Source organism: Crinia signifera, chromosome 19, assembly GCF_055691185.1.
Source record: "Crinia signifera chromosome 19, ASM5569118v1, whole genome shotgun sequence".
In the NCBI taxonomy this organism is placed as follows: domain Eukaryota; kingdom Metazoa; phylum Chordata; class Amphibia; order Anura; family Myobatrachidae; genus Crinia; species Crinia signifera.
Window position 1 is genome coordinate 88,721,884 of NC_139226.1, and position 24,333 is coordinate 88,746,216.

The window sequence follows — 24,333 nt, forward strand, 5'->3', positions numbered from 1 at the left end:
GCACATCGGATCAGACGTCACACATCTGCTATTTTGGGACGATTTCACCCGGTTATCGGCCCAAAGTGCCGAAATCGGATGAAATCGTCCCAAAATCGTATAGTGTATGGGGGCCTTAACTCTGACCCTTCCACAACTGTGCCATTCAGACCGACTAACGTCACAGACCCTCCCCGAAATGTCTGGGGACACCAGCATTTTCCCTGACATTCCCAGAAAAACAGCTGATTGTGTAATTTACTAAACAACCCCAACCTGCAGTGCCCCACCTGTGGCATTGATGGTGGGTTTTAAATCCCCTAAATCCTGTACCTCCTCCCAAGTGACAAAGAGGTGGTGGGGCTTGAAATTTGGAAGCCACCCACCCAAGCAATTTATACGCTATTGGTTTTCCCATTGCAATTTTTTATTATAGAAATAATTGGACATATATTAGAATACTCCAATCAGAACACTGCATGTTGTGCCGGTAGCGGGAAGCTGGCACCAGCCTCAAGTTTTAACAGTGCACCTGTAGGCACAATGGATTGGCCTAGAAAGGACTTCATGCCAAGGTGGTTTTCATGGGAACAAGCTGGATATTGGCATGAAATGATGAATTGCTTTGTGTAGTGTTCCTGCATTGTGAGAACTGGTCAGTAGCATACAGGCGCTGGGTTCTGGTAAAGTCACATGGGGGTGCCAGCTCTGCAGCATTGTCCATAGACAAACCCGGGTTACTCTTCTTGTTCTGTATCACCGTTATAGTGAGCGAGGTAATTATAGGGAACAGGACTCAGAGAGATGCTGGGCCTTGCTGAGTGTATTGTGTCCTCATGTTCGCTTCCTGCCTAGAGATAAGTGGCTTATATCCCTAGCAATACCCCCCCCCCCCCCCACACACACACACACACACACACACAGCGTGGCTATAATACTGCCACTTCCTCCACATTTACTGTACGACATATGGTATAATTTCCTTCATCCTCACCCAATGGTGTCTCTGGGAGAACCTGAAATACAAATACCCGCGCTATGACCCAAAACATGCCCTGACTTCACTTGGCTTCACAGCTATGCTGTGCAGCCAGGGGGCAGCCGGTAATGTGCAAGCACTTTGCTTTATATTGCAGGCACATCGCAGGGCAAATCCTCCGCTGCCTACTGCCGGGAGTTATAGTTTTTCAAACTTTCAACTCATGCTGAATTCTTGTCTTGTTAACATGTCGACATTTTGTTCCTGTTGACGTGACCTAATGCATATCTATCATATGGGTTCGACCTATTGCCTTTCAACTTCAGCATCATCCGGAACCGTTCCAGGATAGCACAGCACTGAGCGGGCACACCATAACTATACATAGTGGGTAATTGTAATAAATAATAATCGTATTTATATAGCATTATTTCTCTAACACGCTGCCCATACACAGCACACCAGTAAAGCCACATTATTGTGCCACTTTCGGTTTGCCGGGTGCGCCCACCCTACACATCGAGCGGGGGGGGGGGAGGGCGGGGGGGGAAGGGCGGGGGCTGCTGGGCAGCCCCATTAGCATATGGGAACGCCCAGGTGTCGTCATTGATGCATAAAACCCCCTGAAAACTCATTTGGACCTTTTCATGTGTGGACGTATTGCTTGTATCAGACTTTGGTCACTATCAACCTAGTGCATGTTGACTTTTGTCTGTCTACCTGGACATTGTCTGTGAGCTAATCCGTACCCTCTGCCTACACAGTGCTGGTTTAGATGTGTGTTACGAGTCTGCTTTGGGGGGGGGGGGGGGCCCTGCGTGACGCAGCCCCTCATTCATGAACTGAGCCCTATGACAGTCGTACATCTGCCCACGTAGCATCAATAATTGCAGGATTTTGCATTGAGAATCGCAATATTAGTGCCACATTGTTGGAGTTACAGAACTCCCTGAAAACATGAAGAGCGATGAAGGTTTTCTGTGTTAATGAATACAGCATAAATTTGGCTGAGGTTTTGCATGGATGTCGCTCCTATACCCTTTATAATTACTCCAGCTGTTTCTGTTTCATCTCCTGCGTCTCCCGTCAATAAAGCTGAGGAGCAGATGGTTTGCTATTGATTATCTCAGCTGTATTGCGCTGTGTGCCAGTGATGGTACCAGGCTGTACGAGATACCTGATAGAAGCAATGTCTGAAGGTGACCCGCTATGTCGGGGTAGACATTACCTGTGACTGTTACACACGTTTACTTCATTTCCTGTAGTTAGCCATGTTTGTTTTCCTAGATTTTTCATAGGCCAATGTCAGAGAGAGAGAGAGATAGAGAGTCGTCGGCAGCCTAGGACGTGTTGGCACGGAGTACAAGTAAATCTCTAATCTTTCTGTTATTCTGACGATGATTTATCAAGTATTTTTGGGTTGCTCTCTGTACCATGTCATGTTTCTGCAAATGCCCACCCAGGTCTGTCTTGTGTCCATGGTATAATACAGTTAGACATAATGTTTATGCCTGGGAATCAAATTATGTTTCATCAGAACCATTGATGCTTTCCTTCCGATGGTCAATATCTATCCCCTGCAGTGGTGAAGCTCCACTGTTTCCTTTTGCGATGTGCTAACGATATATTATGATTCGTTTCCACCTTTATACAAGATATATGTGAACCTCCTGTATATGAAACAAATGAACACATTTCTCAGCATGCCATAAACAGGACTTGAACTCTCAACCGTACTTACAACAGTCATTCAACACCCAAGCTATTTGCTCCTACATAGGAATCCTCTGAGTATATGAACATGCAGTATAGTCAGTTTCAACCATTGTAGCTAAGCAGATCTAGAACTGATAGCTCACAAGTTATGTGGCTAGTTTACTGCAAGCAAGCAGAAACATTGGTTGTCATCAGAAACCATCGGTGTTATCAAATCAATTTTTGGAACTGAGCAATGTTCTTTGAGCAATGGTAAAAACCTCAGTACTATCAGCGGGTCTTCTCGGTGTCCCATCTCCAATGTTATGTTTTTAAATGAGAATTCAGGGCAAGGCCTGTGGTTATCTTAAGCACCGTCCACGGTGGTACAGACCCACATAGAAGCTTCCAGCTACTGAAGGACAGATATGGGATACTATCTATCTAGGGCTGTGGTTCCCAACCCTGGTCCTCAAGTACCCCCAACAGTGCACGTTTTCAAGGTCACCCGGCAGGTGCACAGATTATTCAGGCACATCTTAAAAGATCCACAGGTGGAGCTAATTATGACACTTGTGATTCTGTGTGGAGACCTGCAAAACGTGCAGTGTTTGGGGTACTGGAGGACCAGGGTTGGGAACCACTGATCTAGGGCCTATTTTATTATCAGCTGTTTGTACAGCACATTATACTGTAGATGATGGTAAGTCATTGTCCAGTGCACAATGATCTGTACGCACAAATTATGACAACTAGAAAATAACCCTGTAAACGCGAGAATCCCTGTAAAAACATATCTCGCCCTGATCATTTATTATTTTTTATTAACCTCTGTGTATTTTATAAATAATTAGGGAGCTGACATTTTCAGCAAATAGATTAGATATGCAGCTTGGCAGAAATGATTCTGTCCCAGTCCGGTCCCATGGGCTTGTCCATGAGGCCCACTGACAGGCCGTATAGGAGAGAGAGACACATCAGCCCTTCTCCAGACTGCATCCCTATTATACACCCCCTGAAAGGCTCCCTGATATCTGCTCTCTACAGGGGCTTGGGGAGTTTGAGCCTCTGCACCCTCTGTCATCCAGCACAAGAGATCCTTTTATCCGGTTCCACCGTCCGGGACCCTTATCTGTCGCATTAACGTGGTAGGCCCCTCTGCCACCACAGATAACCCTTCCTTTCCACAGCACCATCCGCATTCAATACCCGCAGCCCCTCTGATCCTGCTGATGCGGATCCAGTATTTGTCATTATTGAATCGCATCATGGTGCCACTGCTATAACAGGTGAACTACAAATACCAGCAAGCCAACGCAGCCCCTCCCTCTACGGGTGTGATCGCCCCCCCCCCCCCCTGTACAAATATATTCACTTAACCTTTTGATTCAATTAGTCTTTAGCTCCCGTGTTCATTGTCTGTGTGCCCTATTATCATGCATCTCCGTCTAGTCTAATGACAATCCTCTTTTACTAAAGTCATTGTCATTTCCAACGCTGTGAAGGAGTGTTTGCATGTTGGCTGCGGTTCCTGGAGACTTAGCCATTTATCCCTCGCTTTTATGATAAAGAAATCAGTGTGGAACAGCGTCTCATTTCATCGTAATGACCGCGAGACACTGGGGAGATGAGATCCGTCGCAGGAGAAAGTGCTGAGTGGCCCCATTTTACACTTAATATATTCATTCAGATCATCTTCTCAGAGACTCGCCGTAGTATAATGAAAGCCCAGATCATTAAGTGTGACTTGTATTTACAATCCAATCTACATAAAGTACTGTATCATCTACTGTCCGGTCAAATGAAGCTTTTGTCGTGTCGCTCCTGTTATCCTGGTGCGCTGATATATATTAATTCAGAGATTCAATACTGTAGGTCCCTACCCTGAGTCTGCTGACGGAGTTGTACCCTTAACCCCCCCCCCCCCTGTATTCTTCAAGTCAACACACATTTTGGAACCATTGGTTTGAAGACCATTTCTAGTATCATTTTGAATGGTGAACTTTAAATAGTGGCTGCGTCAGTCATTTTGCAGGATCTTTTATACAAAGGGCCTAATTCACACCTGTTCACTAGGCTGCATATACTCGCAGCCTAGCGAACAGGTAAGCGCCATGACTGGAACTCTGAAGCGTGAGCGGGGTTAATGGTAGACTGGTTTTGCAGTCACAGAATGTTCCTCTCGCTTTCCGCTGAGCCGAGCTGTTCACAGCCCACATGGGAACCACCCATAAGAAAATAGACCAGAACTTGTTTGCACAATGCTGAGTCTGGCTAATCTGGCTCAGACATGCGTTTCCCACGTGACCTTCACCCGCTTCCCAAATACCCAGTGTCCCCTGGGAGCCAAGGACCGAACATTTTCTAAGTCTACCCATCTGCCGACGTCCCCTGGGAGAAAGGGCTCTCTGGCGTCAGGGTCCACGTGGTAGTCACAAGGTATGAGATTGCCCGTGGCACCTGCTATTTCCCCTCTGTGATGCACACACCCCAAACTACATTTGAATAATCAGTGACCTTAAAATCTACTTTATTCTTTTTACTGTGTGCTGTTTATATCCATTCATTCCTCCCGTATCCCCCCCGGGAGTGCTGATGCTCAGTTCACCTTCTTATTCCAACCTATTTAAATCTGTCCTTTTACACCAATTACAGGTATGAAGGACGTGTAATCGGGCTGAGGAACAATCTACAACAGGCTTTAGCAATGTCAGGGACTATGGGGGTAATTCAGATCTGATCCAATGCTCAGCAGCCACAGCGATCAGGTAGACACTGCCCCGCTATATTGAAATTCTACCTTGCGAATTGATGTGCTCGCTGTGTGAATAGATGTGTACGCGGTGTGAAGACTTTGCTGGTGAGCTAAAATGACCCAAATCCTTTATTAGTGGCTCACCATCGAATAATTGTTAACTAGGCACCAGTCATCGCAAGCTTGAAGTAGCCAGAGATTGACTCGGTGGCTACGCTAAATACAGGCATATCCAGCCTGGTGCTGACGTCACACATCCTCCCCTAATACAGGCCTATCTGGCCTGGAGCGGACGTTACACACTCTCTCCTAATACAGGCATATCCGGCCAGGGGCTGACGTCACACACTCTCCCCCTAATACAGGCATATCCGGCCAGGGGCTGACGTCACACACTCTCCCTCTAATACAGGCATATCCGGCCAGGGGCTGACGTCACACACTCTCCCCCTAATACAGGTATATCCGGCCACGGGCGGACGTCACTCCCCCTCCCTTAAAAGGCTCAGGCATGCCTGCGTTTTCCCTGATACGCCTAGTAACTGTTACAGGTATACTGGTTACAGTCATAATATGGAGGCCGCAGCGTAGGCATGTTGGTTACAGTCATGATATGGATGCTGCAGAGTAGGTATGGTGGATACAGTCACGATATGGATGCTGCAGAGTAGGTATGGTGGATACAGTCGCGATATGGATGCAGCAGAGTAGGTATGGTGGATACAGTCGCGATATGGATGCAGCAGAGTAGGTATGGTGGATAAAGTCACGATATGGATGCTGCAGAGTAGGTATGGTGGATACAGTCACGATATGGATGCTGCAGAGTAGGTATGATGGATACAGTCACGATATGGCTGCTGCAGAGTAGGTATGGTGGATACAGTCACGATATGAATGCTGCAGAGTAGGTATTGTGGATAAAGTCACGATATGGATGCCGCAGAGTAGGTATGGTGGATACAGTCACGATATGGAAGCCGCAGAGTAGGTATGGTGGATAAAGTCACGATATGTATGCCACAGAGTAGATATGGTGGATACAGTCACGATATGGATGCCGCAGAGTAGGTATGGTGGATAAAGTCACGATATGGATGCTACAGAGTAGATATGGTGGATACAGTCACGATATGGATGCTGCAGAGTAGGTATGGTGGATACAGTCGCAATATGGATGCAGCAGAGTAGGTATGGTGGATAAAGTCACGATATGGATGCTACAGAGTAGATATGGTGGATACAGTCACGATATGGATGCTGCAGAGTAGGTATGGTGGATACAGTCGCGATATGGATGCAGCAGAGTAGGTATGGTGGATAAAGTCACGATATGGATGCTACAGAGTAGATATGGTGGATACAGTCACGATATGGATGCCGCAGAGTAGGTATGGTGGATAAAGTCACGATATGGATGCTACAGAGTAGATATGGGGGATACAGTCACGATATGGATGCTGCAGAGTAGGTATGGTGGATACAGTCGCGATATGGATGCAGCAGAGTAGGTATGGTGGATAAAGTCGCCATATGGATGCTGCAGAGTAGATATGGTGGATACAGTCACGATATGGATGCTGCAGAGTAGGTATGGTGGATACAGTCACGATATGGCTGCTGCAGAGTAGGTATGGTGGATACAGTCACGATATGGATGCTGCAGAGTAGGTATGGTGGATACAGTCACGATATGGCTGCTGCAGAGTAGGTATGGTGGATACAGTCACGATATGGATGCCGCAGAGTAGGTATGGTGGATAAAGTCACGATATGGATGCCGCAGAGTAGGTATGGTGGATACAGTCACGATATGAATGCTGCAGAGTAGGTATGGTGGATAAAGTCACGATATGGATGCCGCAGAGTAGGTATGGTGGATACAGTCACGATATGAATGCTGCAGAGTAGGTATGGTGGATACAGTCACGATATGGATGCCGCAGAGTAGGTATGGTGGATAAAGTCACGATATGGATGCCGCAGAGTAGGTATGGTGGATACAGTCACGATATGAATGCTGCAGAGTAGGTATGGTGGATAAAGTCACGATATGGATGCCGCAGAGTAGGTATGGTGGATACAGTCACGATATGAATGCTGCAGAGTAGGTATGGTGGATACAGTCATGATATGGATGCTGCAGAGTAGGTATGGTGGATACAGTCACGATATGGATGCCGCAGAGTAGGTATGGTGGATAAAGTCATGATATGGATGCCGCAGAGTAGGTATGGTGGATACAGTCACGATATGAATGCTGCAGAGTAGGTATGGTGGATAAAGTCACGATATGGATGCCGCAGAGTAGGTATGGTGGATACAGTCACGATATGAATGCTGCAGAGTAGGTATGGTGGATAAAGTCACGATATGGATGCCGCAGAGTAGGTATGGTGGATACAGTCACGATATGAATGCTGCAGAGTAGGTATGGTGGATAAAGTCACGATATGGATGCCGCAGAGTAGGTGTGGTGGATACAGTCACGATATGGCTGCTGCAGAGTAGGTGTGGTGATTAGTCTTGTTTAGTACCAGCCATTATACTTTCATATACTGAATAGTAACTGTCTTAATAAATATAGTAATGATGGGATTAACCTTTATTTTCAGCACTCCCGAAGCCCTGTTCCTGCCACATTGTATATTATCCGGCATCACGTCGCTTTTCATATATATTAATGTCAAATATTGTATCTTGTCCTTTTTTTGCTTTTTTTTTCCCAACCAATGTTTTTCTTCATTTTCTGTAGGGAATATATAGTGTGGCTGACATGAGTTGTTATTCTCCCAGCGGAAAGGTCTTGTGAATAAACGGCGGCGTCGCACAAAAGCACCTGAATGCACTATTTCTTCCCTGGGTCGGCAGAATGATAATGGGGCAGTCATCCTGTATTTAGCATTAAATAAGGAAAACTACATTTCCCCCAGTTCCAGAGCAGATGAAGCCGCCGCAATCCCCTTAAGTCAGCAGACGCGTTTGTTGCGTTGTCACTTACACGCATGAGCTGCTTGGGAAAGTGATAAAATTAGCCACACTTGGAAACCATTCATACAGGCATGCAGGCGTTCTGAATGGAGCTAAGATTTTTACTAGTTTCGGGATATATTCCGTCTTTTGCAGTTTTATTATGGACACAAAACGATCAATAAAATGCTGACATCGCAACCATTCTGCACCGATTTGAAGAATTTATACTGTGCTGTAAAAGCAAGTCAGAAATTTCTCCCAGGTTCCTAAATGATTTAGGACAATCCGAGCATTGCCGGGTTCATCCTCATGACGCACTGTGTGGAAATGTTCTTGGCAGATACTGTGCGAACAATTTACTGCAACAGTCAAGTGTGTGTGTGTGTGTGTGTGTGTGAGACGGGCAGTGATCCCCACACCGCAAGTCATTTTCCAAACCTCACCCCAGTAAAAATAAATATTCTGCGGATCATCATGTAACTATGATATAAGTTCATAGAATATAAGTAGACAATATAGTACCATAGTCCCCCACATACTAATTGTGCAGTACTGGCAACGTTCCATTGTTGTAGTCTGGGGGGCTGATTCAGGATTGCTGCTGCCCAGAATTTTATGGGCGTCCCCATAAAAACAACTTTCCCCTGGGAACACAGGTGTAGTGTTCCCAGCTAAGTGCAGGCAGCTGGCCGTCCGACCTCCCTCCTGGCGGTAAGACGGTTGGGAAGCAGGGACACATGTGATCCATCACAACAAATTGGGGGTTCGCAGGGTATCGGGTGTCCATACACTGCTGCGAGACATCCCAGCAGAGACATGTGCCGTAGGAGGTGGTTTCGAAAAATGTTGTTGGACTCTGTGAGTGTCGGCAGTGTGGAGACCATTTAGACCTGTTAGCACAGGTCCAAAATCAACCTCATTCCATACGCAAGTATGGAGTCCATACGCAAACCCCGCAATGAGCGTCTAAGGTGGACTTTTCATTGGCCAGCGTGCTCGCTGCCTGATTGACGGGCACCCAGCGATTTACAGGCGTGCCCACAAAAACATTGGGCGGGTTCGGAACGCAGGCTTGCCCCTACCTGCTTGGGCAGATGGTGTCAATTCCCCTCCCAATTCCTCGGGAAGCATTCATATAAGTCCTGGGTCACTAGAGGAAGAACCACTGAATGGTGAGTAACCGGTGACTTATTGCTGGTCTTTGCGGGTTCATGCTAGCAGATGTGTAAGCATAGATGGGGGGGGGGGGGGGGGGGTTAGTGTGTTCGGAGGGACAGCATTGATCTGTTAGCTAGGCAGCAAATATACGCATCCTAAAGAACAGGTCTGATCGGGCCCTATGCGCGGACCCGAATGAGGCCCTGTGTATCTCTGTATACATCAATAATTCATTGGATCTGTCTCACCCTCCTTATTACCCAATTAGGGGTCCGCATGTAGAAGTGGTAAGGAAATAGCAGTGACAGTACCGATATCTCAGGGAACAGCTTGTAATGGTGCAGGCGCTGGATGTATTTATACTGCTGTATACACCTGCAAGCAAAGCATTTTCTTATATATTAACAGATAAACACATGCTCGTATTTATTTTTAGCAGAATAATGACGCTGCTGCTGCAGGACTCTATATGTATAAGAATCTGTGTTCTATATTCCTGGGGGACATTGCAGAAGAGACACTGTGTGCCCTGACACCCCCACTTACCTAGTACTGTGTGCCCTGACACCCCCACTTACCTAGTACTGTGTGCCCTGACACCCCCACTTACCTAGTACTGTGTGCCCTGACACCCCCACTTACCTGGTACTGTGTGCCCTGACACCCCCACTTACCTAGTACTGTGTGCCCTGACACCCCCACTTACCTGTTACTGTGTGCCCTGACACCCCCACTTACCTGGTACTGTGTGCCCTGACACCCCCACTTACCTAGTACTGTGTGCCCTGACACCCCCACTTACCTGGTACTGTGTGCCCTGACACCCCCACTTACCTAGTACTATGTGCCCTGACACCCCCACTTACCTGGTACTGTGTGCCCTGACACCCTCACTTACCTAGTACTGTGTGCCCTGACACCCCCACTTACCTAGTACTGTGTGCCCTGACACCCCCACTTACCTAGTACTGTTTGCCCTGACACCCCCACTTACCTGGTACTGTGTGCCCTGACACCCCCACTTACCTGGTACTGTGTGCCCTGACACCCCCACTTACCTAGTACTGTGTGCCCTGACATCCCCACTTACCTGGTGCTGTGTGCCCTGACACCCCCACTTACCTGGTGCTGTGTGCCCTGACACCCCCACTTACCTGTTACTGTGTGCCCTGACACCCCCACTTACCTGGTACTGTGTGCCCTGACACCCCCACTTACCTAGTACTGTGTGCCCTGACACCCCCACTTACCTGGTACTGTGTGCCCTGACACCCCCACTTACCTAGTACTATGTGCCCTGACACCCCCACTTACCTGGTACTGTGTGCCCTGACACCCTCACTTACCTAGTACTGTGTGCCCTGACACCCTCACTTACCTAGTACTGTGTGCCCTGACACCCCCACTTACCTAGTACTGTTTGCCCTGACACCCCCACTTACCTGGTACTGTGTGCCCTGACACCCCCACTTACCTGGTACTGTGTGCCCTGACACCCCCACTTACCTAGTACTGTGTGCCCTGACATCCCCACTTACCTGGTGCTGTGTGCCCTGACACCCCCACTTACCTGGTGCTGTGTGCCCTGACACCCCCACTTACCAGGTACTGTGTGCTTTGACACCCCACTTACCTGGCACTGTGTGCCACTTACCAGGTACTGTGTGCCCTGACACCCCCACTCACCAGGTACTGTGTGCCCTGACACCCCCACTCACCAGGTACTGTGTGCCCTGACACCCCCACTCACCAGGTACTGTGTGCCCTGACACCCCCACTCACCAGGTACTGTGTGCCCTGACACCCCCACTCACCAGGTACTGTGTGCCCTGACACCCCCACTTACCTGGTACTGTGTTCCCTGACACCCCTACTTACCTGGTGTTGTGTGCCCTGACACCCCCACTTACCTGGTGTTGTGTGCCCTGACACCCCCACTTACCTGGTACTGTGTGCTTTGACACCCCCACTTACCTGGTACTGTGTGCCCTGACACCCCCACTTACCTGGTACTGTGTGCCCTGACACCCCCACTTACCTAGTACTGTGTGCCCTGACACCTCCACTTACCTACTGTGTGCCCTGACACCCCCTCTTACCTAGTACAGTGTATCCTGACACCCCCCCTTACTTAGTACTGTGTGCCCTTACACCCCCACTTATCTAGTTTTATGGGGTATGGGTCATAGGATTGACTGCAATGAGGTCAACCACTGTCGACGGCCCAAAGGTCAACACATGACATCGGTCAACATGCATTAAGTCAACAGGCTTTGAAGGATGAAACAAGCAATAGGTCAACATGGAAAAGTTTGTTATGAGTTATTCGCTTTTTGTTTATGTCTATGGCGAGTGTTCCGTATCCCCTCGCATTGCTCGCTGCGCTCGGCACACGATTATAATCTAACCCTCCGTCCTCTTGGATAGTAAAGTATGAAAAAAACAAGTTTTAAAAAAACTCATGTTGACCTTTTTCAGGTTGACCTATTGCACGTATCAACCTTTTGACCATGTTGACATAATGCATGCTGAACTTTTTTCATGTGTCAACATTAGTCCTGTCCACCAATAGTTGTGGACATATTGACTGTCGACCTTTATACTGTTGACCGCATCCTGTTCTATGACCCTCTGACAACCTTGCTTATCTAACGTATGATATCCCCCATCTATCTGTATATCCTATATGAGGATATCGCACCGTATACTGTATATTGGTCATATGATCACCTGTCCTTTGAATGCTCATGTGTTGGCTGCTGATCTCAATAATAGCGGCCCCCGTCACCCTACAAAGTGATTATTTTCCACTGTCTACACCTGGCTCTGACAGGTCCTCAAACACATCCTACAGCAAAAGGTGATAATTATAGTGTTTCCCCATTGCTGTCGTTGTCAATAGGGAAGACACTTCCACCGTGCCATATTGTGTGACTGGATCGCACTTGTACTCGCTACATTGTATTCTTGCTGTAATGAGAGCAGAATTCCTCGCTGGAGGAGGACATTAATAACATTAGTGTATGTTGTTATTTACGGCCTATTGAATTACTAACCTTTTACAGTCGTTCCATTAATTTGCTGTTTTGTTATTTGTTGTTCGGTACAAATGTTTGTCACCAAGAAGCCGCCACAGCACAGTATTTGTCACCACGGGAATCCTGCGCCGCCATCAGTAACGTAATTATAAGTTTGTGTGCGTGTTCTTATGACAGGCACTGCGATGTGGCTGTCACTAGGTACATGCTAATAATATGCTAGCGCAACTAATTGCAGTGTACCTATATTAAAACAAAAAATAGTAAAGCAGAACAATTAGAACCATAGAACAGGAGAGGAAGTCATTAACTTAAATGCCTAATAAACGGGGATTGCCACGGGAGTTGCAGATGATAATGGTTCATTTAGAAGGGGAAGTGCTGATTCGCAGATGGGGGGCAGCTGCTGCCGCACTAATGCCCGTTGGTGGGGTTGTGTGCGGCAATATGCAAATGCTGGTATCAGTCTCCCACTTGTGCACTAGGGGGCGCCAGAGGGTGCAGGCTCTGGAGATGCCCATTCACCTGTATGCATGGGTGTGGTGTCTCCATCTGCATCGGCTTTATGGAAGTGGCTATGTATCTGAGAATGCAGACAATGTCCACCTATGTTGACACAGGAACAAAAAACTTGCATTCAGTTAATGTATCTGAATGAGGCCCAGAGTGCGCAAAATCAGAAATCTCCAATTTGCATGTCTCTAACTTCTTTATGTTTTGGAAAGTAGCTCCTAAGTTTGTGAGCGGCCTCAGAGCTGCATGACATATACCCACAGATATTGTATACCAAGCTGCACACATCTATGCAGCTGGAATCCCCAATATCCACACACCATCAGCAAGCACGTGCTACAGCAAAGCCAATCTCTGCGTATGCTCAAATCACCCTGTTCAGACTACATGCCCTTAAGTTGATGTCAGGGCAATATGCCTACATCGCTCAATGTGTACGCTCAACATGACGGCTGCAGTAGCACGCTACAATGTCAGGGCTGATGATGCTCATTAGACCTGATGGTATTGCTTGCTTCCTGTACTATTCTAACGATGGATGGAACATGATTATTCCGTCTTTCATTAACATTACTCCAGAGTGTGCGCACAATCTGGGCTGGCAGGAAATTGTTCCAATGTTGGAGTGAATGCTTCTTGCTCAATGGTGTACCCCGCTTTAAGTAACCTCACTCAACTTAATCCTATACACATTAGCCGATTAGTGGAGGGGTGACTGGACAAACGATATAGTGCATACACACTGAACAATTTTGGTTAGTGACATCACTGGGACCCCTGTTAAGCATGCAGTCACGGACGATATAGTCAAATTGAGCTGCATGTACAGAGAAGGGTGCCCTGTTCTCTGAGTGGTGGTCCCTCTGTGTTTGGGAAAAGCCCTGTGTTGGGAAGGATAATTTCTTTGCTTGGAAGAAAGGCCTCTGCGCTGGGAGGGATGGCCCCCTGCACTTCGAGGTCTTCCACCCGCACTGGGAAGGATGGCCTCTGCACTTGGAGGTCTTCCACCCGCACTGGAGGGATGGCCCCTGCACTTGGAGGTCTTCCACCCGTGCTGGGAGTGATGGCCCCTGCACTTGGAGGTCTTCGACCCGCGCTGGGAGGAATGGCCCCCTGCACTTGGGGGTCTTCGACCCACGCTGGGAGGGATGGCCCCCTGCACTTGCAGGTCTTCCACCCTCGCTGGGAGGGACTTGGCACTACCATAAGCTGGCTTGAGGCAGGAGGTTGAAGTTTGGCTTAGAGTGCCGGGTAGGGTGACCAACTCATCCCTTTAATCCGGGACACATATTAATCACACAGGTTCTGTGGCTGGCTTTCACCTGGTTTTAAACTGCCACAGAACCTGTGTAATTAATATATGTCGCAGATTAAAGGGATGACTTGGTCACCCTAGTGCCATGAAACGCCAAAGCTTCTACAAATGAAACAAGGTGATGTTGCCCATGGCAACCACTCATATATTGTCTATAATTTCTTTATTGATTTCAAGAAAATGATAGATAGAATCTGATTAGTTGCTATGGGCAACATGAAAGTAATAAGTGTTGCCTGTCCTACAGAATGTGCTACGTACTAGATGAGGACCCCATATACACCTGCACCATTTACATCTCACCAGCAACATGACAATAATGTAGCTCTTGCCGCCGCGCTTCCCGCACTGATAGTCCTGTACTGTGTTCTAGGTCTTTTGTTTGAGCCCTTTCTGTGGAGTATTGTTCAAGGCTGCACAGTACTTTATATTAGCATTATCTGTGCATTAGTGAGAAGTACAATGCTATGTGCGCTGCCACCTGTGTGCATTCCCATTAATACCAGTTGTTTTCACACTGGAGAACTTATTTCATGGCATTCGCCATACAAGAGGCTCATTGCTGGGAGACGGCATAGAGAGAGGGGCGTGTGTTACTGTCCATTGTGCTGGGTACCGCGGTCTGTAGTGCAGGTGGTCTGGGTAGGATATGGGCATATGTATAGGATATGATGTCCCTGGCTGTTATATGCTGCCAGTTACTTGGTGATATATAGTCATTGTCACATTGTACCTGGATTGTTATATGGTGCCAGTCACATGGTGATGCAGCCTAACCTTAATTCCTCAGCTAGTGCCTAATTTAAAACCACACCTACTCAGGCCTAACTCTAACCCAGCCCACACACTTACAGTTTGGATTCTGGCGCTGGTCCTCTGGCTACATGTTGGGATGCTGGCATCAGTTTTCAGACTGACAGTATCCCAACAGCTGGAATGCTAACTTCATATATATATATAATCTCTGCCATTGCCTCTCCAGAGCTGTGGTGGCAGTAAGCACAATCCTAGCACAGCCATCTGACATAACAACGTTCAGCATTCTAATTATTACAGTACCTCTTCTTGCAGAGGCGAAGGACCACAACACACCACAACACACTGCACAGGGACCGTCACTGCTGTGCTGCAGTCTCCCTCTCTAGTCTCTACAGCTGTGTGTTATGTGGGGGAGACCAGCCTATGCGGCACAGGAAGCAGAGGAGGATCAGTGCTGCGGCCTGGAGCGCACTGCCTTCTTCTGGGTGCTCACCGTGCTTCCCGCAGATTGCAGCTGCGGTTAACCAGCACGGGGGGGAGGGGGGCACGGGTGATCACTGACCAGCTGGAGGCGGGGTGGTGGCATCCAGGGTGCAGATTGCCGCTGACGACCAGCGGGGGGGACGGCGGGTGCCGCAGATTAACGCTGATCCACATATATGCTCCGGGGAGGGGGGGCGGCTCACCTGCTCGCTACTAGTATTTGGCAGCTGCTTTGATTTCTTCCCCCTCTCCTCGGGCGGCAGCTGCTGCTCCTTGCGCAATGGGTGGCTGTAGAATACTACCGCCCTCCAGTGGCCGGCGCCCTAGGCAAATGCGTAAAGCTGCCTAGTGGTGGCGCCGGCCCTGAGACCCGAAACGTCGATCTTGCCTTGAAGTTTTTAATGGATCTAATAAAGTCTTGAAGTTTTATTGAGTATCAAGTCTGGTGAGTGCGCTCTCTTTCTATTGGATATTTATGACCCACTTGTTTTATATATATATATATATATATATATATATATATATATATATATATATATATATATATATATATATATATATATAATTATAGATTCAGATGATCCGGCACTCTGTAACAGGAAGCGGAGAAAAAGAGAAATCACAGTGTCCGACGTTTCGGGGTAACCGTACCCCTTTACCAAATGCCGCATCCTGTTGTTATTTTATATGTATATATGTGTGTGTGTGTGTATGTATGTATGTGTGTGTATATATATATATATATATATAATATATACACACACACACACGATATTATGTATGTCGGAATAACACAGCGTCTCATTGTGCTCATTCTGGGGTGGGTATATATGTGGGAATTACATGGTACGTCATAGTTTTATATATACATGTGTCCCCTGGTAAATAGAATGTAACCTACATCGCTGTCCCTTCTCTGTGTTACAGTTCCACCTCGGATAGTGGAGATCTCATCGAATATAGCTGTGAATGAGGGTAATAACGTCAGCCTGAGCTGCATCGCTACAGGGAGGCCGGAGCCCGTGGTGAACTGGAGATACCTGTCACCCAAAGGTGAGTGACCCCCTCGTACAGCTGGTACTGGTGATGTCACACAACTGCTGCTGTGTGGTCACCAAAGCTGGCACAAATACATGGGCATTCCTATAGGGGGAAGCACCTGGTAATACCAACAATGATCTGTGCTGGGCAGTATCCACCATTGTGGCTCCTACAGAATGTCGGTCTGTAAGACTATAATAAACATTCTGTGGGGGGCGCTGTGTGCATCGTTATCCCTGTGGTTATATAAGCCATCATTTACTTCGTACAGGTACCTGGTGTAAACCTGTAGCGTTACATCTGTGCTGATTTCTGTCATTCACTTTCTTAGATGACATCAGGGGTCTAACTTCTTGTATGTATAATAATTCTGACAATTTCTCCTGTGATGTCCACATTACTGTGTTCTTTAGTCACCAGACAATGCAGAAAGGTGACTTGCAATCCTCATAATAGTTACACAGGGGCCTATTTGTGAAGAGCGCTGTTTTTGGGTGATATGACTTGGCGTATCCTAAAGGGCATACATACGGCGTCCCAATGGTAAAAATAACAATAGAGGCTTGTAAGGCACCCTAACCCCTCCTCCCCACAGCCTAACCCTAAGTCCCCCCTACTAGTGCCTTCTACTTCCGCTAGCTAGCCCCGCATACATACTGATCGGGATCCCGATGTACTTGGAGTTCCACACCCCTTCCTCCCATGTTCGGAACTGAAAGGAGTCATAGGGGGGGTATTCAATGTGTCGCCGCTATTTCCTACTGGTGGCTCCCTATTCAAAGGGGATATGGTCGTATTGTCGACAGTCATTAGGTCGACACCATTCTAAGTCGACATGAGTGAAGGTCGACATGGGTTTAGGTCGACACATGCATTAGGTCGACATGGGTTAGGTCGACTGGTCAATATGGATTGTTTTCACAGTTTTTTGAGCCGACATGTGCTCACAGGCGGTATTTCATGCCCTACCATCCACTAGGGAGTGGTGTGAGAAAAAATTAGTGTGCCCGAAGCATTGCGAGCGAAGCGGTTCACTTCCAACTGTGTCGACATTCGGGTAAAAAAAAAAAAAAAACAGAGAAAAACATCAGGTCGACCTAACCCATGTCGCCCTGACGCATGTGTCGACTTGTCCCATGCCGACCTAGACACCTGTCGACCTTCACCCATGTCGACCTAGAACCCTGTCGACCTTGCCACCTGTCGACCCAACGGTGTCGACCTAATGACTGTTGACCTAAGTGTGGTCGATAAAACGATCCACACCCATTCAAAGCTGTCTTTAGCGACAGCATAGAAGCAGGATCACGGCAGAACGGGCCTGACTTAAGAGGATGTCGGGCCCGTTTTGCCTATAACGGCTGTGGATTGTTGTGATCCTGGTTGCAGATCGACATTCCACAGCCGTTTTCGTAGCCACGCCCCCTTTGTGCTGATCGGCAGATGGGACATTAAATCCCGCCTGTCATTCAGCTGTCGGGCTGACCGCAAACGGGGCAGGATCACGGCTGTCGGGAGGGATCTACAGCCGTGATCCTAGATTGAATACCCCCCCCAAAGTGTCATCTCCCATGGAATCTCAGATTGCACGTTCTTTCCAATTTCCGATAAATGATATGCATTCCGAAACACGTGTGATCTGAGCTTCCCGGGGAGATTACGCTTTGCCTCGTTTCTAGATCCCAACTCGGCTGATCTATAATCTGAGCTGCTAATCTCTATCTTCTTAATCGTTCCAGCATCGTTCCCCTAGCTGGTTTCAATGTGATATATGGACTGCCTATATGTATAACCCTTGCAGCTGGTAATTTGCAGAGCAGTTTTACAGTGTCATAGCAAGTTGGTACCCTGCTCTTAAGCACTTATGCGGGCCTGAAATCATCTGCGGCCCAATTTCAAAAACCGTGCAGCTCCTCTTTCTTACCCGGAGTGCCACTTTCTGCTGTGGTGTTTCTACCACAGTCTAGTCTGTATCTCAGTGTATCAATACAGACTAGACTGTATTAGACGCTTCAAAGCAGACAGCGACTCCCCATCAATGGAAACATTACATTCTACTCCATCTACAGGGCTTGAATTGGCCAAGTATAGTTTTCCGAACTACTTTAGCGATGGAATATCAACATTTAACATTTTTGGTTCAATTCTTGAGCGGCAAAATGCTGTGAAGCTTGAGAAGGCAGAAGAAGCACTGTATACACTGTAACCGATTGTAAGCTCATACCATTATGTGTTGTTTGATGTGATTATCCCTTCAGTGTTCATCACTACTTCATACAGTGCAGTATGTCAGCGCTTCATATACAGATAATGCTGAGGCTATAGGACAAGGATTGTTACTGCAGTATGGGGGGTTTAGTGAAAAGCTACTCAGAGTCTGTAATGTTTGCACTGTGGATTGCCCATATCTGTGGAGAACTGCTGAGCTCTCATTCCAAATACCCATCTCTGTGGAATACTGCAGAGCTCTCATTCCGGATGTCCATCTCTGTGGAACACTGTGGATCTCTTGTACCAAATTCTCATCTCTGTGGAACACTGCGGAGCTCTCGTTCCAAATGCCGATCTCTGAGAACCACTGCGGAGCTCTCATTCCGAATGCCCATCTCGTAAGCACCCCAGGATTTTTAAGACAGGAGTATTTCTGGTTTTGGGAAACTAAGATGCATACAAGACTTTCAATAATACATTGATGTGGATGAAAAATTCATGCTGTATCTCCTGGCTGTTTACGCTCTTATCTGTCTCATGTCAGCACCGTAACTGGGCATCTCAATGTAATGTTACATATGCCACGGCAAAAATCAAAGATGCCAGCTTTTATCATTCTCCAGCTCTGCCAAATGCAGAACATCCGTCTCTGGAATGCAGGGTGTGTGTGATCCTGTCCGTCTCCCTCCAGGACACCCTCCGATGTAGTGAGACCTGTTTCTCATCCAGAGAATTTCCCTTTTCTGTTTGGCTTTATCACTACATACAGTAGGTGATACATATTTTATGGCGCCATCGTCCGCTACTTCCCAGAGTCTGTAACTGAAACCATGTCTCTCTTCTGTAACGTAAGTGCTGGACTTGCAGCTTTCTGTATGTGCATCAGCCCCAGACAACACCAATGTGGTTACCATGCATGTACTATTTTGCCTAACTAATAACTTACATGGACTGGACAATAAATGGAGGCAGAAAGTTCCCTTTTTCCCACCCAGCTCATCCTTAAAACGCCCCCGTTGTGTTCAGCATCTGGTAGGCCAGCAGGGCGCCGAAAGAGCTACTGATAGGTCTGGTCAAGCGTTTGTCACATCTAGACAGTACGGAACTCCGTTTCTTTCCAGGTCATGAAACTATACAGCAGTGATACCATCCAAATTCATCCAGCAGTGTTTGCGTGATGCCTGAATACAGACTCTGGAAGTATTTCTCCCCAAAACAAAGTTCTATATGAAGACACAACCCGTACAGATTTCTTATATGTAGAGTTAAATTGGGTTTGTTAGTCTCTCCCTGCAGAGAAGTGACCTGTCACACGGTTAGTGATCTACACCGACCACCCCGCCGCCTGCAGCCGCTTCTCCCGCTCCCGGCGGGAGTTCGTCTCTCACTGTCTGCCTAGTCTTTCACCCCAGTTCACACGTTCTGTGATGTTCCACCGGCTTCTCACTTGTTTAACTTTTAATGTCTCCTCTGTTTCCCATCCGGCTCTTTCTCCTTGTTCATCATTTTCTGCAGACTCTCTGATTGCTGGCGCAGATTATCTTCTCCGCTGATGTTGTGCGGGGGCCTCTAAACCATCACAATTCTTCTGGTGTTTGCAAAAATCTTCCCCCACCTTCTAATGCAAACCAGAACAGTATTACCCCCCCCCCCCCCAACACAGACAGACACACACACATGCCATGCTGTGATAATGCTTTGCGAGACAGAACACTAAGTGGCGGCGAAGTCTGCCTGGAACGCTTTGCATTTCATTGAGAAGAAAGTACAGACGCATTATCAGTTTGTCCCTTCTACACAACGCTGTACAAAGCTGGCCAGGGGCCCCCGAGACAAATGAGAAGACTGTGACAGTCAAACCCCCACCCCCTTACTACCGCCAAAGAGACTTCTTTCTGGCTGCTTTCTTATCTCCTGTATACTTGTAAGCGCAGCATTTCCCATCCACATTTTGTGTGTGTGTAAAAAGTGTTTTTCTTCTCCGAGTCTTGCACTCACACAGTGCGTGTGGTTATAATCTACCATCTAATGTTATTTTGGTCTGAATGATGTCTTTAGAGTTTATTTTTAGACTATTGATCCTGGCATTGTTTACATGGCGCCCATACCTGCAGCATTCCTTGGCGGCAGCTGTCCAGGTCTTCTCGACCTCCCTGCGCCAGGCTGTATATTGCTTTCTCTGAGCACGCTGAGCTTTTCTTCGCTTCTTCTGTGATATACTGTACAGTAGCTGCTTGCCAGTGTTGTAGCAAACATTGTACTGTTGTGACCCCCCGCTGCTGTACAATGCTCAGGACCCTGGACTGTATGTGTAATGTCACTTATTTTTATTCCCCACCACGATCAGCTTCTGTCATTTACTGTATCTGGCACAGGCTATAAAATTAGTTAGAAGCCAATTGGTTTCTATGTGCAACTTTTTCACTTTATATCTCTCTGAATGGATAAATGTATTATACTATCATGTATCATGCAGGTATAATGAAACAGGAAGCAGAAGCGCTGAGATGCCTAAGCGAGGGAGTGGAAGCCCTGCTCCGGCGAGCATTGCCAGGCCCCCCACAGCGCATAAGCCTAGTTCTGGCGTGCTGTGTCTCACCCCTGGCAGGATCCGCTGGGTATGCGCGGGGTTTCTGCCACACCCAGGGAAAGAGCAATCCCTTTTGCAATTCAATTATGCGGGTGTCGGAATGCTTATTGTCATGACTGTTCTAATATTGCCCCCTACATATCTCTCTCCTTATTCGCTGTCTAAAGGTGGCCATACATCTACAGATCGATTGTCAGATTGGGCTGGCTGGAACAAACACCTGGTAATATCTGAATGACAGTTTTTGGCAGTTTTCCATCATTTTAAAGCAAATGGTCAACTGTCATTTGCAATCCTCCATTACCAGGATTTTGTTCCAACCAGCCCAATCTGACAATAGATCTGTAGATGTATGGCCAGCTTAAGGATTAGTGGGCAAGATGTACTAAGCCATGAAAAGTGATAAAGTAGCAGCTCACATAGGGGTACATTTACTAAGATGGGAATTATATCCTGGTACAGTGAGAACTGCTTCCTTGTGTATGGGTAGCTGGGCACAGTGAGAACTGCTTCCTTGTGTATGGGTAGCTGGGCACAGTGAGTACTGCTTCCTTGTGTATGGGTAGCTGGGCACAGTGAGTACTGCTTCCTTGTGTATGGGTAGCTGGGCACAGTGAGTACTGCTTCCTTGTGTATGGGTAGCTGGGCACAGTGAGTACTGCTTCCTTGTGTATGGGTAGCTGGGCATAGTGAGAACTGCTTCCTTGTGTATGGGTAGCTGGGCACAGTGAGAACTGCTTCCTTGTGTATGGGTAGCTGGGCACAGTGAGAACTGCTTCCTTGTGTATGGGTAGCTGGGCACAGTGAGAACTGCTTCCTTGTGTACGGGTAGCTGGGCACAGTGAGAACTGCTTCCTTGTGTACGGGTAGCTGGGCACAGTGAGTACTGCTTCCTTGTGTATGGGTAGCTGGGCACAGTGAGTACTGCTTCCTTGTGTATGGGTAGCTGGGCACAGTGAGTACTGCTTCCTTGTGTATGGGTAGCTGGGCATAGTGAGAACTGTTTCCTTGTGTATGGGTAGCTGGGCACAGTGAGAACTGCTTCCTTGTGTACGGGTAGCTGGGCACAGTGAGAACTGCTTCCTTGTGTATGGGTAGCTGGGCACAGTGAGTACTGCTTCCTTGTGTAGGGTAGCTGGGCACAGTGAGTACTGCTTCCTTGTGTATGGGTAGCTGGGCACAGTGAGTACTGCTTCCTTGTGTATGGGTACCTGGGCACAGTGAGTACTGCTTCCTTGTGTACGGGTAGCTGGGCACAGTGAGTACTGCTTCCTTGTGTACGGGTATCTGGGCACAGTGAGAACTGCTTCCTTGTGTATGGGTAGCTGGGCACAGTGAGATTTGCTTCCTTGTGTATGGGTAGCTGGGCACAGTGAGAACTGCTTCCTTGTGTACGGGTAGCTGGGCACAGTGAGAACTGCTTCCTTGTGCACGGGTAGCTGGGCACAGTTAGAACTGCTTCCTTGTGTACGGGTAGCTGGGCACAGTGAGAACTGCTTCCTTGTGTACGGGTAGCTGGGCACAGTGAGAACTGTTTCCTTGTGTACGGGTAGCTGGGCACAGTGAGAACTGCTTCCTTGTATATGGGTAGCTGGGCACAGTGAGTACTGCTTCCTTGTGTACGGGTTGCTGGGCACAGTGAGAACTGCTTCCTTGTGTACGGGTAGCTGGGCACAGTGAGTACTGCTTCCTTGTGTACGGGTAGCTGGGCACAGTGAGTACTGCTTCCTTGTGTACGGGTAGCTGGGCACAGTGAGAACTGCTTCCTTGTGTATGGGTAGCTGGGCACAGTGAGTACTGCTTCCTTGTGTATGGGTTGCTGGGCACAATGAGAACTGCTTCCTTGTGTATGGGTAGCTGGGCACAGTGAAAACTGCTTCCTTGTGTACGGGTAGCTGGGCACAGTGAGATCTGCTTCATTGTATATGGGTAGCTGGGCACAGTGAGAACTGCTTCCTTGTGTATGGGTAGCTGGGCACAGTGAGTACTGCTTCCTTGTGTATGGGTACCTGGGCACAGTGAGTACTGCTTCCTTGTGTACGGGTAGCTGGGCACAGTGAGTACTGCTTCCTTGTGTATGGGTACCTGGGCACAGTGAGTACTGCTTCCTTGTGTATGGGTAGCTGGGCACAGTGAGAACTGCTTCCTTGTGTATGGGTAGCTGGGCACAGTGAGTACTGCTTCCTTGTGTAGGGTAGCTGGGCACAGTGAGTACTGCTTCCTTGTGTATGGGTAGCTGGGCACAGTGAGTACTGCTTCCTTGTGTATGGGTACCTGGGCACAGTGAGTACTGCTTCCTTGTGTACGGGTAGCTGGGCACAGTGAGTACTGCTTCCTTGTGTACGGGTATCTGGGCACAGTGAGAACTGCTTCCTTGTGTATGGGTAGCTGGGCACAGTGAGATTTGCTTCCTTGTGTATGGGTAGCTGGGCACAGTGAGAACTGCTTCCTTGTGTACGGGTAGCTGGGCACAGTGAGAACTGCTTCCTTGTGCACGGGTAGCTGGGCACAGTTAGAACTGCTTCCTTGTGTACGGGTAGCTGGGCACAGTGAGAACTGCTTCCTTGTGTACGGGTAGCTGGGCACAGTGAGAACTGTTTCCTTGTGTACGGGTAGCTGGGCACAGTGAGAACTGCTTCCTTGTATATGGGTAGCTGGGCACAGTGAGTACTGCTTCCTTGTGTACGGGTTGCTGGGCACAGTGAGAACTGCTTCCTTGTGTACGGGTAGCTGGGCACAGTGAGTACTGCTTCCTTGTGTACGGGTAGCTGGGCACAGTGAGTACTGCTTCCTTGTGTACGGGTAGCTGGGCACAGTGAGAACTGCTTCCTTGTGTATGGGTAG

At 47.9% G+C, this 24,333-nt stretch overlaps 1 protein-coding gene across 7 annotated transcripts in view; it reads left to right on the forward strand.

Annotated features, from left to right (window-relative positions):
• NTM (neurotrimin) overlaps window positions 1-24,333 on the forward strand; it is a 690,049-nt gene that overhangs the window by 561,406 nt on the left and 104,310 nt on the right. For all 7 annotated transcript variants that reach the window (XM_083162887.1, XM_083162888.1, XM_083162889.1 and 4 more), the window contains exon 4: window positions 16,575-16,700. In XM_083162887.1, coding sequence (XP_083019013.1) covers window positions 16,575-16,700 — 126 coding nt within the window. The remainder of the gene's footprint in view (window positions 1-16,574; window positions 16,701-24,333) is intronic.